Source organism: Desmodus rotundus, chromosome 8 (assembly GCF_022682495.2).
Source record: "Desmodus rotundus isolate HL8 chromosome 8, HLdesRot8A.1, whole genome shotgun sequence".
Lineage (NCBI taxonomy): Eukaryota > Metazoa > Chordata > Mammalia > Chiroptera > Phyllostomidae > Desmodus > Desmodus rotundus.
Window position 1 is genome coordinate 79,094,648 of NC_071394.1, and position 16,795 is coordinate 79,111,442.

A 16,795-nucleotide genomic window follows, 5' to 3' on the forward strand; every position below is an offset into this window, starting at 1 on the left:
TGTGCATCCTTTGGGAAGCTAAAGCAAATGGAGTTAATTTGCATTCATTTGCTTTAATAATTCATAGACAAATGAATGGATTGATTTGCTAAATCCTGACACTGAAGCAATTGCTAAGTGAAAAACCCCAAAGCCAGTGAGAGGCTAATTTGTATTTTTTCCAGCCCATTCTTCAAACCACACTGGGTACTTAAAGAATTCTTTTCCTTAGACATTTATTGAACACCAACTATATAAATGAAAGGCGTGAGTTTTTCAAATTAGTCTTCCAGGAAAGGTCTGGAAAGCACGGCTGTGTCAGCTGCTTGGGAGCAGATGGTTTATCCTGACCTGGTGATTGCAGACACCAAAGCAGACAGATGCTCTCTGTTTGACAATCTGCTTCTTTCTCCTCATTCATTGCTGTTGTTGAGGGGATTTATTTATTAATAAGGGTGGATCCTCCGAAAGCCCTCATCTGAAGATAAAGCCAGAGTATCTTTTAAAAAAATCCTCATCAGCCCTGACCACTGTGGCTCAGTTGGTTGGTCATCATTCCACAAAGTTGAAAGGTCACTGGTTCAATTCCCCATCAGGGCATGTGCCTGGGTTGTGAGTTCAGTCCCCAGTTGGGGTGCATGCAAGAGGCAACCAACCAATGTTTCTCTCTCACACTGATGTTTCTTTCCCTCTCTTTCTCCCTCCCTTCCTCTCTCTCTAAAAATAAATACATAAAATATTTTTAAAATAAAGGGGAAAAAATCCTGATCATAGTGGATACTACATTATTATTCTTTTTTTTTTGATGCTGGTATTAGTAGCATTTATTGTGTTCACTAGGCTCTAGGCCCTGTGCTCATCAGTTCTAAGTCAGCGTAGCATGTACTTCCTGCAGTATCCCATGACAATGCTCCCTGTTCACAGATGGGGATACTGAGGTGTAGAGAGTTTGGGTGACTTGTCCAAACCCACGCCACTGGTGCTCAGTAGAGGCTGGATTTGATCTCAGGTGTCTGAGTACAGATGGCAGACATACCTGTCTGGCTAATACTCTTTCCAGGCGAGAATTCTGAGGAGTTCACTTTTATCTGAGCAGAGGACAAACTCTCTAAGGCACACCTTTACAAGATTTTCTGGGTCATCAGTGTATGCATGATTCAATTACGCTTTTTCTTTTAAATCAGCAACAGAAATTAGTAGGTAAAAATACTGCCCTGTAGACTCTGAAGATAAGGTCTTGGGGGCAAAGATGTCCCAGACTAGAGCTAGACAGGACTTGAGGCCTTTACTTCTCTGGCAGTACTCAACTTTTAGAGTGCCAATTATCAGCGAGGGCACTCACTGACAATGCAAATCCCCGAACCAGAAAAGGAGGAAAGAGAACAAGGAAGAAGGTGCGTTCCATTCAGGTGTATCACCAGCTCTGCTCAAAAGAGGGCAGATCTGTGTACAGAGTGTACTCAGACACTGGACACCCAGGTCAGGGGGTAGAGGGGCCTTCTCAGGCTGAAGCTGGTTCAGGGGACTGGACTGTTTAAGCACTTTGACCTCTCAGCAGATCAAGTCCACCTGGAGTGCAGGTAGGACAGGCAGTGTGCCTGGGAAGCAGGCTGGGGAGGGAGAAATGAGAGTATGGTCTAGGCATCACAGTGGGTGTGGACGCACTCCTCAGGGCAGGGGTGCCAGAGAAATAAGACCTTGGTCTGGTGGGATAATCCAGCACATAGAAGCCAGTGTCTGAGGAGGCTGGGCAGGGAGGGCTCTGCACCTCAGTACTGTTACAATCAGGGACACTTGGGTGTTGAGACCACTCAATTAACCACCCCCAACACTGTAGAGTGCTGTCACAGAATAATTTCTGGAACACATTTTAAAATAATCAGTTCTCTGCCAGATAATGAGTTAGGTGGATTATACCTTCTATCTAACCCTCTTATTGACAGGTTAGATCTGAGAAAGTTAATTTGTATGTCAGGATCACTGGAATGGAGGCTGCCCCCCACCCCTCCCCGGGGCCTGGCAGATGTCACAAATCTACAGCTAAGTCAGCCTGAACCTACCGCAAACCCCTCTCGGGAAAAGCTAACACACCAGTCACAACCCTCCAGCTCCACTTTAGCTCGCTTACCAGACCCTAGAAAATAGGGCTGTCACTACCTTCTATTTTACAGATGGACAAGCTGAGGTTCTCATGGGCGAAAAAAATGTGCCCAGCGTCTCATTTCCAGTGAAAGAGCTGAATTTACACAGAGCTGATTGGCTGTTGAGTCTCCAGCTCGTGGTGCCTCCTTGCTTTATTAAAGACTTTTGACAAAATACTGGGGTGTAAGGCTCAGAGAGGAAGCATTCACCCTGAGCGTGTTCTTGCAGAACATTCTTAACTTCGAAACTGTTCATGTGGAGAAAGAAAACTTAAGACACTATTTTAGGTGCCTTTGCAGAGTCATTTTTGAAAGAGAGAGGGAGAGAACAGAGACAAATGGGAAAAGCAAGAGAGAGTCTCTGCTGCACCGCCTCCTTAGAAATACATATGGAAACTGCTGAGGTCACGTTTCCAAAGGAACCCTGGAGACTCTTGGAAGCTGTGGGTTCCCTGGGCCACGCGCGCCCTCTGCTGGAGGTCCCGGAGACTGCGCCTCTCCTTTGAAGTCCCGCCCTGCTGTGTAAGGCAGAGTGCCCAGACCCATGGGGAGCTGAAGCCCAGGAAACTTTGGCAGCAAGATCTTGTTAGAAAAATTACACTGTGGCATTTTGTTCCTGAAGGAATCTGATAATTATGAGCAACATCGGGATTGCTGTGTTAAGCTGAGAGTGAAGACTTTGAAGTCAGAAAAATCTGAGTTGGATTCGCACCGCATCCTGAAGAAGTTAATCACCTCTGCTGGGCTTGTTTACCCATCTGTAAAGAAAACTTCTTTCATAGAGCTCTTGCGAAGATGGATGACATGATACTTGTAAAGTGCCTGGCCCAGACTTACACCCCCTCCCCCCAAAACCCCATCAATAATTAGTAGCTATCATTATCAATTACTACCCATTTCCTTTCCAAGTTACCTTTTAGTGTGTGGCCTCTGGGCGTCACGTGGACTAAAAATCTTTTGCGTTGTCCATTTTTCCAGGGTCGTTTTAGCATCAACCTTTATGGAACAGGCCTTTCTTTAACTGAATCTGCCAGATGGATATCACAAGGGAACTATGCCGTCTCCGACATTAAGAAGTCACTGGTAAGGTTACTGATTAGCAGGGGGATGAGTTTTGTTTTCTCCCTTTAGTCTTCTCTCTCTTCCTCTTCTTTTCCTCTGTGGTGGTACGAATGTGCTGCCCCACTTGCTCAAACCATTTTGCAAAATGTTAGAAAATGTAGGAAATAAAATCAAAGGCGAAGGGTATATAGGTGAGCGCAAGGGAGCGAGCCTTGCATGTCTCCCGGTGAATTCTCCCTGGAGACTGGAGTCAGAGCCTGCGAACCATCCAGGTCATTAGAAAGATGCTAGCCAGGAAGCTGGAAGCAGGAAGCAGCCACTAAGAATGTGTGTCAGGCTCTTTGCAATTAGTCAACGTTAGATTCACTTTTATGGACCTAGGGAAAAGGATGTTTAAGAAAAATTGAAATGCAGAGGGGGCTGAAAGAAAAGGATAACTTAGGTGAACTTTCTGAAGAGTCAGAGAAACACTCAGGTTCTATAATAATGTTTCTCATGCTCTAAAAATTTTGCTACTCAAGGTATGGTCCACATAGAGTGGTGATTTTAAACCTTTTTCCTCTCATGGCACACATAAACTAATTATTAAAATTCTGTGGCACACCAAAGAATATATATTTTGCTGATCTGACAAAAAAAATAGGTAAGGTATATTTTTGACTCTTTCACACCAGACAGCTATTGTTGCGTTGGCTGTTGTCATTTTGTTATTTAACAATCTAAGGGAAAAGAGGTCAGTGCCCCAGACTAGTCAGGTTTTTCATGTTTTGAAAATTCTTGCAGCACACTGGTTGAAAGATCACTGATGTAGAGCATCAGGATCACCTGGGAGGTTGTTGAAATGCAGCTTCTGGGGCCCCCGAGCCTCTGAGTCAGCTTCTGCAGCTGGACAAAGTCTCCAGGTGGTTCATTACCATGGTACAGCTTAAGCCCTGATCTTAGCCTGGATGTACATTAGAATCACCAGGCATAGTTGAAAATGCAAGTGCCCTTGCCCTGCCAGAGTCACTGAATGGGAATCTCTGAAGCAGGGGAAGAACCTGGAGTTTCCCAAGTGATTCTAATGTTCAGCAAGGGCAGAAACCACTGCCCTTCACAGCATCCCCCAGAAGTCCTGAGAATGTGTGGCAGGAACCTGACGTGTGGACAAGTGGGAAACTTGCCAGAGGACAGCCCATGGCCCCAGTCCTGCCTAGCTATGATCCCTGCCTCAGGGTCCCCTCAGAAATGTGAGGAGGGGAGGGGAAAAAGAAAACTGGAAAGTAGGGTGTTATTCCACAGTAGGGTTGCCAGACAGAATACATGGTGCCCAGTTAAATTTGAATTTTAAATGAACAGGGAGCAGTTTTTACTGTGCCTTAAACATCACATGGGGCATGCTTATTCTAAAAAGGATTTGTTGTTTATCTGAAACACAGCTCTGTTGGGCATCCAGTATTTTTATTTGCTAAACCCTATCAAAATCAGACTATAAAGAAATAGCTCAATCTGCTTCCCCCAGGAAAGGAGGAAGGACCCGATTGTAACTTCCCAGGAGAATCTGAGTTTCCTGATGCCTTGTTTTAAGCTGCCAGGGTTATATTTGTGTTTATGGGGAAAAAAAAAAAACTACGTCACTCCCTCTGGTCTCTAAGCCAATTGACTACCTCAAATGTAATTGATTGCTCATAAATTAATCATTACATACTTCTCCTTGCACTGAGGAATAAAGACAGCTGAGAGCCCACACATGCCTTATAATGTGCCCTGAAATTGTAATGCTCTTTCCTACCCCTGCCATCTAGGGTCCATATATTATTGTGTTTCAGTGACCAACAGGAACAAAAATATAATTAACTGCCCCAAACATGGTCAGACATGAAGCATGATTATGTAGGAAGCCATCTATGTAAACTGTGTAACATAAGTTTCAACTCCATTGGCAGCCAGAGTCGATATTGCAGTTTTACTCAAGAAACTAAAAATAATCATAGCCAGGAGCACCACTTTATGGAAACAATGATTACTACCGGGCCCAAATCGGCGGCTGTTCCCAACCCTGGAGCAAAAAATAATTACAACGGGAGCGCCACCTTGTGGAAACAATGATTACTACCTGGCTAAGATCATAGAGCTTTGGGGCCAAGTTCCCCACCCTCCCTGTGCTGGAGGGAATTGGTTCCACAACTGCCTGTCAGCATTTTCTTTTTAAACCTTGGTGTTCCATGACAGCTCAGACAGCCTGAGCTCAAAATTAATCTCCAGGGAGTGTGGAGCATTCCTCATGCCTCCCCTGGACTGAGCAGTCTCTAGCTAAGAGCAGGCTCTAGAAATGTGGCTGTCTGGGCCTGACATGCTGTCCAGTCCACAGAGGTGCATGCGCTAGGGACGCTCTGTGAAAATGGGACCCCCTTAGCCAAAGACACGCAGAAGGAAATTGCTATTTTATTTCCTTCTTGAAGAGTCCCAGTAAGCATTGGGATATTACAGGTTGGAATAAAGTATACAGGATGGAAATCTGTGTGACTATTCCAACCAGCCTTCCCCTCAATCAGTGGTTCTCAAACCTGAACCTGCATCAGCACCCCATCCAGGACTGACTGAAACACAGCCAGCCGAGGGTCAGCCCCGAAGGGACATTTCCAACAAGTTCCCAGGTGATGTGATGCCCTGGCCTGGCACCAGATATTGAGAACCACTGACATAAGTTGAACCAAACACAGAACCTTCTTTTCAAAGTTACCCCTTTTAATTGACCTGAACAACCACTGTCCCATGAAACCCTCTTTGGAAAAGCACTCCATGCCCTCCTCCCACCAGGACCGCCCCTGCCCCTGAGCGACCCGCCCATCAGGAGTCCCAGCTCTCTCCACACAGCCCTGCTTTGACTCAGCCCTCAGATGAGCATTCCTCACTTTCCTTCACTTTTCTGCTGAGAGCTACAGAGGGAAAAACACAAAGAAAACCTCAATTTTCCAAACCCACTTGGCAATAAAAGGTTTTTTCCAAGCAAAACTGAAGGAAAATGCTAGTCATTCAGGGTAAAACTGAACCTCCAGAACCACTTGGAGGGCAAGGATGGTGTCTCACCATCAGGAACAAAACTGGTAAAAATAAGTCTCAGTGTCAGGTTTGCTGTTGCCTTCTGTGTCTGTAATACAAATCATTCTCCTTAACTAATAAATATAATTTCATAACCAAAATAGCTACTATTTATTGGGCAATGTACATGCATCAAATCCCATCCCTCCAGCCTTCTCATCAAATTCTTTAACTTGAGAAGGTGGATAGAGGGTAAGTAAATGTGTGATGGTTTTGTTGGTGGAATTCATCCCCCAACCCCCTGCCCCCCTGCCCCAGCAGCAGCCCAGTCCTCGGTGGCTGCAGAGCTCGGCCACTGAGCAGGCTGTTAAGTTGGATTGCCTGAGAATGAGCTTTCTAGCTCTGCCATGTTGGTAAAGTTACTTAACTTCTTGGGGGCCTTTATTTCTTTATCTATAAAATAGAAATCTTGGTAGCCCTTATCCCATGATGTTCATAATAATGAGTTAGGAATTCGAAGCTGTTTGCAAGTCCAGGACAATCAGCAGGCCTGCTATCAGTATTAGCTATTAAAGTTACAACATTTTCACAGCCCTGAGGCTTACCGTAGGTTTTAGAAGTTGGTCGAGGTGACAAAGGAAACAGGCTTGCTTGAGATAAAAAGCAGAAGGTCAGGTCTGTGCCAAAGCTGAACCTGGACCTGGCTAGAACCCACAGCACCACATGGATTCTGTCCACGTGGGCTTCCACCCCACTCAGAAGTGAGGCATGTGGGATGCCCCCTTGGCCCAGGGATGGACTTCCAGGCAAAGGCTTTGGCTGCACCTGTGTGGCTCAGGGTCTGCTGTGTTTCTATTCTGCTTGTGTGTGAGAAACAGACAGAAAGGGGAGCATGGTTCAGATGTGAGATTGGGGAGAAAATGTGGAAATTCTGAGCTCCTCTGTAGTAACATTCTGTGCACGCTCAACATGTGGTGGATGTGCTCAGGGTCTGAATTGGCCCTCAGCCCATCCAGAAGTGCCCTGCAGCTCTGTACCCATTCCCAGAACTGCTCTGTCTGGGAGTCACTTCTGGAACAGCCTTCAGAGCCATCCAGAAGGAAGCAGGGTTCACTTCAGGCTGGATGAGAGAGGTTCCCACAGATCTTTGTGCTTCTTTGTGCACCTGGGGAATTGTTGAGCCAGAGGCCCATGTTCAAGACCTGCCTGCCTGCCCCAGGGCCTCTCTGACATTCCTTGTGCTGGGGAAGAGCTGTACATCAAAGACTTGCTGTGAAATTCAAATGAGTGAAACTGTACTGCCATAGAGTTTGGACCGGTGCCTGTCTTTCAGTTCATTCACAGCCAGCAGAGTGACAGTAACAGGAGGTAACTGTATGGTACAGACTCAGGTCTCCTCTCTCGAACACGGACTGCCCCCTAACCCGCAATTCACTGTGAAAATTCAACCATCCACCAAGTATAAACATCATACTACAGACCAGTAAAGTCATATCTTATATATGTACTATTTATTCTGTTCATTCCTGTAGAAATTAGACAATGTTTATACATATATTCATATGTATGTAACTGTCTGGGGTTGTATTATAGAAGGCATATAGACACATACCATGTTCTATGGGCATTTTCACCACGAGCACACTCCAAAGAAACATAAGGAAGCACACTTCAAACCAAGATGTACTGGCTTTCCTACATCACGTGGGAACCTTCCCTTCTATACTGACTGAGAAAACAGAGAAATTAGGAAAACATATGAAATATAAACTATCCTTAATGGAACAGGGAGTCATTCATCTTAATTATATGTAAGAGCTCAAACCAGACTGGCTAACAAAATATTCATTGAAAGATTCATAAGCTTTTTTTTTTAGAAAGCTTCATTTATTTTAGTGAAGAAATAAAAATGATTTACTACTACTCTTCTATTGAGGGTGAGAGGGTGCTTCTAAAGTACTGGAAAACAGACCTTTTTCTCTGAAATAGATATTGTTTCCATGACAATCATGTTTATGCTATGCATTTTTTCTTTTTTTTTGGTTCTATACTAAAAGTAAGTTTTGGGTCAGCTTTTATCTCAATCAAATTAACAGTCTCAATTAATGCTATAACATGAAAACTGTGAAGTCATTACTGGCAATTTTACAATTACCCAGATTTCTCCTCATCTCCATAAAAATAGGCGATGATGGACATCCCCACATAAAATGTACCTTTATGATAAACACAGCCAATGTTTGTTGAGTGTGAATATTAGGCTAACTACCAGACTAAGCACTTTACATTCATTCATTGGTTTATAACAGACCTGTCAGGGGAGACTGATGTTATCCCCTGATAACTTACAGACGCCACGGGAAACTGAGGCTTAAAGGTTATTTAAAGATGTGGCACAAGCTGTCTTGACAGTTATCTCACTGCTAGGGCAGGAGAGAGTTTAGGTAGAACATAAGCTCTGATGAGACAGAAGTCATCCATAACGTATTGGCATCCTTAAAACCACCAGCCAATGCTTTCAGCCTGGGGAGAAGGTTGGCCTGGTGTCAGACTAGCTGCAGTGCCCAGGTGGCCCTTACAACCAGGACCCTGAGGGTGATAGAAGTCTCCGACTCAATCTCACTCATACTCCAAGGCATGCAAATCAAAGAGAGAGAGAGAGAGAGAGAAACTACTTCATTCTCTTTATTTGTTAAAGTGTCAATTTTTAAAATAAGATCATCCATTACTTGCAAGAGACTTTCCTAGTTTGTCCAGAAAACCCAAATCTTCATGCCTTTTGACCCAGTTCTGTGCATGGAGCCCAAAGACATTCTGATGTGCAGGCACAGGTATGGCCCATCACAGTGTTATTCCCAAGAGTGGGCCATGGGAAACATGAGATGCCAAACACTGTGCAGGAGTGAAGGGGTGGGGGTGGGGGGCCCCTAACAGGACATGGTAAGTTTACAGAATTCGATGTGATACCACAATTAAAAAAGAAGTTCTTCATCACATGGTACAGTGTTAGGAGAACTAATTAGCAGAGCAATCTGAACTGTGGTCAAAAGAAGAGTGTACTTCAGCTTCAGCTTCAGCCTCTTTCACTCATTCATCTAACAAACACGTATTTAGTATTAGTCTGACTCATACAGGATAGGGCAAAAGTGCGTTTACAGTTGTGAGTATGTGAAACACAGAATTTATTCATGTATTATTACTTATTAATTTATGTATTATCTTCCATATGAACAACCCTAAGCCGACTTTTGCCCTACCCTGTATCTTGTGCTAGGTTCTGAGGACTCTTGGCAATTTTAACAAGACATTGCCTTGCCATCTTGGGGCTTCCACTCTAGCAGGAAGACAGATATAATGAAAGAATTACGTATAAAATTAATTTTACAGGATGCCATGTAGCAGGTAACTGGGTCAGGAAGGTATCTCAGGACGTGGCCTCTGGCCTTGGTTTTGAAGAATCTACTAGTCAAAAGGTGGGATGGTCCAGTGTACACAGAGAGGGAGAGGAAGAGAAAGAAAATTCCAGGTACACAGGAATGACATGTGCACAGGCCCTGTGTGGGAAGGGGCGTGTCAGAAAAACAAACCAAGGACATTTAGAGATGAGGGGGGCAGGGCAGAAGGAGACGATATCTGGAGACTCCACAAAATACTTTAAATCAGGGGATGGAGAACATTTTCTGTGAAGGACCAGAGAGTAAATATTTTAGACTTTGCTGGCCAACAGGCAAAAATCAATGATATTATATATGTATTTGTATGACAAGAGTTAAATTTGCACAAAATTTTTATTGGTTGAATTTAAAATAATAATAATTGAGTATGTTTTTAATATAGATGTACCAATGAGAAGAATAGAATATTGAGAAGATAACATTTTGCTTAATTAGTGTTCTCTATTACCAAAATTGATTATAAATATTTACCTGTAAATGCTGATTGGAAGTGTGATTTATATCTTTATATACATGTTTTTTAACACAAATAAGCATTGCCAACAATTATATAATTTTAATTTATCATATTTATGCTTAGCAAGCACAGAATTCTATTACATTTTTCTGTTGATATTTTTTAACATATCTTCATGTTGCGGGTTAATCACTTGCAATTGAAGATGAGATAAAGCTCCTCAAGTACCTCATTAAATTGATTTTTGAAGTTTGAAAATCTTCATTGCACTTACATCAAAGTACAGAAAACTACTGCTGGAACCACAGTTCAAGCTTGGAAAACACCTCCACCATGAATTTGTGTAGGATGGAGATGTAGCTTCTCATCTTATCTTTGAACAGAATAGGAAGCTCATAAAATGGCTCACTATTACTTATGATTCAAGAATGTTAGCTGTTACTGAAATGACTTTATCACAGTATGAGCTTGGCCTGTAAGTGGCAGTTTTGCCTCGTAATTTTAGAGTGAATTCATTAAGAAATGCTATCGAGTCTGTAGCAAAAGCTAACGTCCAAAGCCATTAAGTGTTCAGTCACAGTGATTGAAAGCAGTTCTCATTCAGAAAAATTTTAATCCCAGCACTGAGCTCAAAAACTCACAATAAAATGTAATTACTGCTAAGTCATCCAACAGCTTATAGTAGGACAAGTCAGGGTGTTCTGCATCTAGATCTAATGAAAAGTTTACAAAACCAGTGACGGTTAATTAAGTTCATGAGAGCAAAGGAGTTCACCCTGGGCGCTGCTGGTTCTGCATCCCCTCAGAGACTTGAACATTTTCCACAGAGCACCAACTGCTGGATGACATAATGAATAAGCTTTGAACGTGTGACATTTCACAAGCTTTGTAGATTTGACTGACTGAAGCTCTTTCTGCTCCCAGAGGTTTTTTCCCCCACCATCATTGTCAATCCATCTTACAGATTCCACTCAGTTGTTCTGCACTTGTTTCTCAACCTCTTTGAAATTTTCTCACCTGCATTTGTTCCACATGGACTCTTCATAGAGGCATATTCTTTGGTCACATCCTATTTGGCACCATCTGCTCCAATGAACAACAACTGAAAAGTATCAGTAACGTGCCAATTCATGAAGAGCCAAAGAAAATCACTCAAAATTATGTGCCTCCTTTTTTTATTGATTAATTAATGTTGCTGCCAATGCCAATGTTAACTTTTTGAGTAACTGTCCTTGACAAAAGGATAATAGTATTAAATGGGTTTGTATTGTCTGGACACATTTCTTCAGCTGCTGCAATAAAACGAGGCTTCATTAACTCACCATGGGTAAACTGTTTCCATTGCTTGGCTAACAAATGAGCCACTTGGAAACTTATTCATTTCATTTTTTATTTTTACTCATTTTTATTTTTGTGAAGAAATTATCCTATGGTGAGATACTCCTTTTTAAATTTTCTGAACTTCTGACCATAACTTTCCTGTGAGTTGGGAATATTGTGGCAAAGTCTGCATGGTGATGGTGGTGTAGAGTCTGTTCTTCTAGCACAGCTGCGATGTCATTGCATGATAAACACAATGATTTGCCCTCTCAATTTATAACAATCACACATCACTGTACCTTAAAAGTCTAACATTCAGAGTCCACTTTTTTCTTCTTGTTTGGCATGATGGCATACACTGGTAATAAAACAATAAAGCAAAATGCTATGATATAGCAATACATATGGTACTCAAAACATGGCCACCTTGAAAGAGTGTCACTGTGACACGCTGTGTGCTGTGTGGTGTGTGAAGCAAGAGAGCTGTCGCAGGCACTCAGGCCTGCTGTCGTGGCATGCTAGTAGCTGTAGATATTAGGCAAATGGATGAACATGGCTGTGTTCCAGTATAACTAATGGACAGTGAAATTTGAATTTCATAAAATTTTCACATGTCAAGAAGTATTTTTGGTTTGCTTCCTCTCAACCATTTAAAAATGTAAACATTATTCTTGACCTGTGGGCATACAAAAGTGGGTGGCTGGCTTGACTGAGAGCCCAGTGGCCACCAACCCTGCTTTACACCATGGTGAGCATACTGAGCTTCACTTTCATTCAAAAGGTTTACCTCTTGTGTGTGCAAAAATGATTTTCTGTAAAGCCAGTGCAAATCCTGGAAACACTAGCTAAGCAGGAAGTCTAAGATCATGCATCTCCTTGCAGGATGGTACCCGAGTTGTAGGGACATGTGGTGGTTACTGTGGAAAATGTACTCCATCCTCGGGCACTGGCCTGGAGGTTCGAGTTTTGTAGTTAAGGTAAGTCAATTTTCCCTTCCTTCCTGTCCTTCTTTCTCTCTACATTCCTACCTTTCTATCTCATTCTTTCTGTGGCCTGATGATTAACAAAATGTGGTCAGGTCTGTTGCCCCCAAACTGGTGACTATTAAGCATCTCAGTGCTATTCCACCTTTTTCTCTCCTGCTCATCTGCCTTCCACCCTTGAGGTCCCCAGGCTTCCTGCATCAGATTTCTCTGTAGTGCTTATTTAAAATGCTGCTTACTGGGATCCATCTCTTGAGGTCTTGCTTCATTAGGTCTGTGGTAGATCCAGGTATCTGTATTTGTAGTGCAAGGAATTCTGATGCAGATGACTCAGATCAACCTTTGCGAAATACTGCCTAGGAATATAGAATAATAATATGAAGGGTGTTCACTGTGCTCTATGTGTCAGGCACCATGCTAAACACTTTCTAGGCATTTTTCCATTGTATCCTCAAAAGAAAACCACAAGATGGGGCTGTGATCCTCTTGTTACAGTTGGAAGCTGGGCCCCACAACAGTTAAGGAGCTTGCCTATGGGCACAATGATGTCCTTTGACAGAACCCAGGCATGTCCTACACCAAAGCCACTGCTCTCATTACTGCACTGTTGCACACACTTTCATTGCACAGTGGGAACTTGTTTAAAATGCAGAATCTCAGAACTCACGCTAGTCCTATGAAAGCAGAATCTGCATTTTAACAAATCCCCAGGAGAGTCATGCATGTTAAAATTTGACAATTCCTGGTCTAACTACATTATGCCAGCAAGTGCTTCCTCTGCTGGTCAGAGGACTGAATCAGTCACTCTTTCTCATCACAGTGCCTTCAGCTACAAGAGATGAACTCAGCCTACTCATATGACCACCCACTACAACTGTCCTCAGGTTTCCAGCAGCCCATAACCCTATAAAGCTCTTCAAGATCCTGACACAAAAATTCCTAGTTGACATTTATAAATCAGTATTTCAGTGTTTAACTAAACATCTTACTCAAAGGTATGGTCTTAAGTTAGGATTATTTCCATTGTGAGAGGCCAAAGAAAAAAGGAAACTTACTGTCTTGAATAACCAAGCTATCCAAGCAGTGGTTTCGCTTCAGGCATGGCTGGATCCAGAGGCTCAAACAAAGTCATCAGACTCTTTCTCCATCAATCAGCAATGCTTGTCTCTTAAGTGGCTTCATTCTCAGGCAGATCATCTCCCCCACACCATGGCCTCTGGCAGCTCTAGGCTTATATCATCCTTATATCTCTTGGTCCCAAGTAAATACTCACTTCTGGCATCCATTTTGCATAAGAACTGTGGCTCTGACTGAGTCACATGGCCACTTCTGAACCAATCACAATGTCCAGGAAATGGAGATCATATACCCACCTAGAGTTCAGTGACTGACAGCTTCATTTGAAAGAGACATATTCCCAAAGCACAAGAAGGTGTTTGTTATCAGAAATGGGGAGATGGGATGAAGGCAGGCAAAGTCAGAAAGTATCCACTAGAGATCCCCATTATATGTGTATTTTATATATTTTCTATCTAGTAAATAAAGTTTTGTATGTGTTTTACATAATATTTACATGTATGTATAGAAAAAAGGCTAGGAGAAAATACACTGATATTTGAAGAGTGGTATCTTAGGTGGGAATTTCAAGCTAGTGATTTTTCCATTCTTCATGCTCTCCTGGAATGTACATGTTTCTGATAGCAGACATACATTAGTTTTAAAATCTAAAGAAAATAATGAATTGTTTTTAAATTCCAAATGTAAAAATGTATGGATTACCTACTTGACTTATGGCATTTGAGAGAGAAGATTTACCTTTCTTGGTTGGTTCGTTTGTTTTCAGGTGCTCTGAAGAGGAAGCCACGATGGGATGGATGAAGGATTGTAATGCAATACCTCCACCTTAAATTGGGACGTGTGTGTGCATGTGCGTGTGGCCTTGTATGCTTGTGTGTGTGTATATACATATGCATATATACACATATACACACACATATATATATCTGTATGTGTGTGTATATCTGTGGAATATCCTAATGATGTAAAGTTTAATATTTATGTTTGAATTATTTATTGTGATGTATGTAATATTTTTGTACGTAAAATGATTCTATTATGACTGCCTTTTGCATTATTTTGTTTCTTGCAGTCAGACCACTGCATTTTACGTACTCTACATTATATGTAGTATTATGACAAAAGTGATCCTTCATTATCACGGTACACTATTGTTTACCTTCTATCTGTAAATGTTTTATTGTTAATTTTTTAAATTTTAATTTGTTTTTTAAAACAATCTAGTCATCATCAAGGTGCTACAGGGGTATTTTTGACATTTCTATGGAAGCATCATTAGCCAACAGAGAATCTAGTGATGTCACAGATTATACCAGCTATTAATTACACTAGGTATCTATTCAGTTTCATGTGACCTCTGGGAACAAAATTTCTGCCTTGGTGCTAATATTTAAGTGATCATCAGACTCGGAAATGTAAACACATTTGATAAAAGGAAGGAACGAAGGACATTTTCCAATGGACATGATCATTTGGATAAAGTAAGACCAGCTTTTTACCCTTATTTTGGGACATGTGTTTTTTGGGAGAGAGTTGTACTCTGTTCTTTTTATTGTATTGTTATTAATATGCTTTGCTGCAGTTCATGGTGCCTTGGTCCTCCTGTGGGTAAATGGAGGGTTCCACAAGCAACCTCATTACACAGTGACCTTGAGAAAGTGAGGTCCTCTCAACAGTTTGCCAAGATATTCTGAAATGATGTACAAGTTTACCAGTTGCAAGACAGAGGATGCATAGGATGGGGGCAAACTTCAGCCTCCCCAGAATACCCAGAGAATTCAGAACCAGGTTCTTGGTCATTGCCTCTTGCATGAAAACATTGGCTAGTGACGTGACTTGTCTTCACTGTGAGCCTAAGACCCTGACAGTGTTCATGGCTGCTGCAGGAACTGTCATTTGTGACGAGAAATGAACTCTGGAGTACAAGATACCTGAGTCTTTCTGATCATCCATTAATACACTGTTACGTCTTTCCAAAATGGAAGTGCCAAAGCCATGGTCTCTCTGCCCTTCCAACCTGATCAGAGGGAAGTCATTGCCAATGGCCCCTGGCAGACACTTGCTTGGAGGAATCCTGCCCACTTCTAAACACCAAATAGATTAGAAAAAGCAGGCAGTATTCTCCAACCCCCAAAACTCCAGAGTGCTCCAGGAGAAGTTTATACTCAGTGCATGAATATGTGCTATTTTCCACTATTAACGCATTGTGAAAATATGCTATGAATAAATACCATGACCACATTCAAACATTTCTGTTTCACATGGTTTCTGGATTCTCAATGGAGTAAAAACGTCTCTAGTTTTTAAGATTGCCAGATTGAGAAGAAATGCAGATTTTCTTAACCCCATCAATTACAGTTGCTGTTTCAGAGACGGATAAGGGATGGGAACTGTCCCCAAGTCTGTCTTTTTTTCACTGAAATCAGTTGAAGTGGTTTTTCTGAAAATCAGGGATATAAACCACTTGTCTGTGTGATAGGGAACAAATGAGCTAGCAAACCAGATTTAAGTGGGATTGGGAGCTTAATTGCTGATTTTTGTAACAGTGATCTGTATGCTGCAGATTGATGGTGTCCAGAGAAATGAGATATTTTCAAAGAAGTCTAACAGTAAGTGGATATTCACCATATTCCAGGCTCTTTACTGAATTGTTTTAGCTCATCCTCACAGCTGCCAAGGAGAGCAAGTATCGATTTACATCATTCTATAGATAAGGAGACAGAGCCTTTGAAATATAAATAGGCCCATGTTCACATACAGTGAATATGTGGCAGTCCCCAAAGAACTCTGACTGAGTTACAAGGCCACTTCTGGACCCTTTACATAGTCCAAGGAGGGTGGGATCAAGTGCTAAGTGGGATCATGTGTCCAGTGATTGCCAGCTTCAATTGGAAAAGGGACACTGTTCAGAAGAGAAGGGTTTTGCTATCAGAAAAGGGTAGATGGTATGAAGACAAGCAAAAGCAGCAGATATCCACCCTAGACTCTAAACGTGTATGTATGTTTGCATGTGTGCACACACATGCATGTGAGAGCATTGTATGCATGCATGTGTGAGCTTTTCAAGTCCCAGAGCTCACAGCACAGTCCCAGTCCCATCCTTTGTCATTCCCCAATATCATCTGAAACCTGGATTCTCATCCTTTCTCTAGTATCTGCTAACTGAATGATCCTGAACCTTTGTTTCTTCATCTGTGAAACAAGGCCCCTGAAGGTCCTCCCATATACCCTGCAGGATTAAGTGTTCTCTGAAGACCCTTGGAGCCCTGCACCAGTGGTGGCAAAAGAGCTGCCCTTAAA

At 42.2% G+C, this 16,795-nt stretch overlaps 1 protein-coding gene across 1 annotated transcript in view; it reads left to right on the forward strand.

Moving 5' to 3' along the window:
• ADAMTS9 (ADAM metallopeptidase with thrombospondin type 1 motif 9) overlaps window positions 1–15,726 on the forward strand; it is a 164,678-nt gene extending 148,952 nt beyond the window's left edge. The window contains exons 38-40 of the mRNA XM_053929461.1: window positions 3,099–3,203; window positions 12,318–12,412; window positions 14,262–15,726. Coding sequence (XP_053785436.1) covers window positions 3,099–3,203; window positions 12,318–12,407 — 195 coding nt within the window. The 3' untranslated portion in view covers window positions 12,408–12,412; window positions 14,262–15,726. The remainder of the gene's footprint in view (window positions 1–3,098; window positions 3,204–12,317; window positions 12,413–14,261) is intronic.
• The last annotated feature ends 1,069 nt before the right edge of the window (window positions 15,727–16,795 follow it).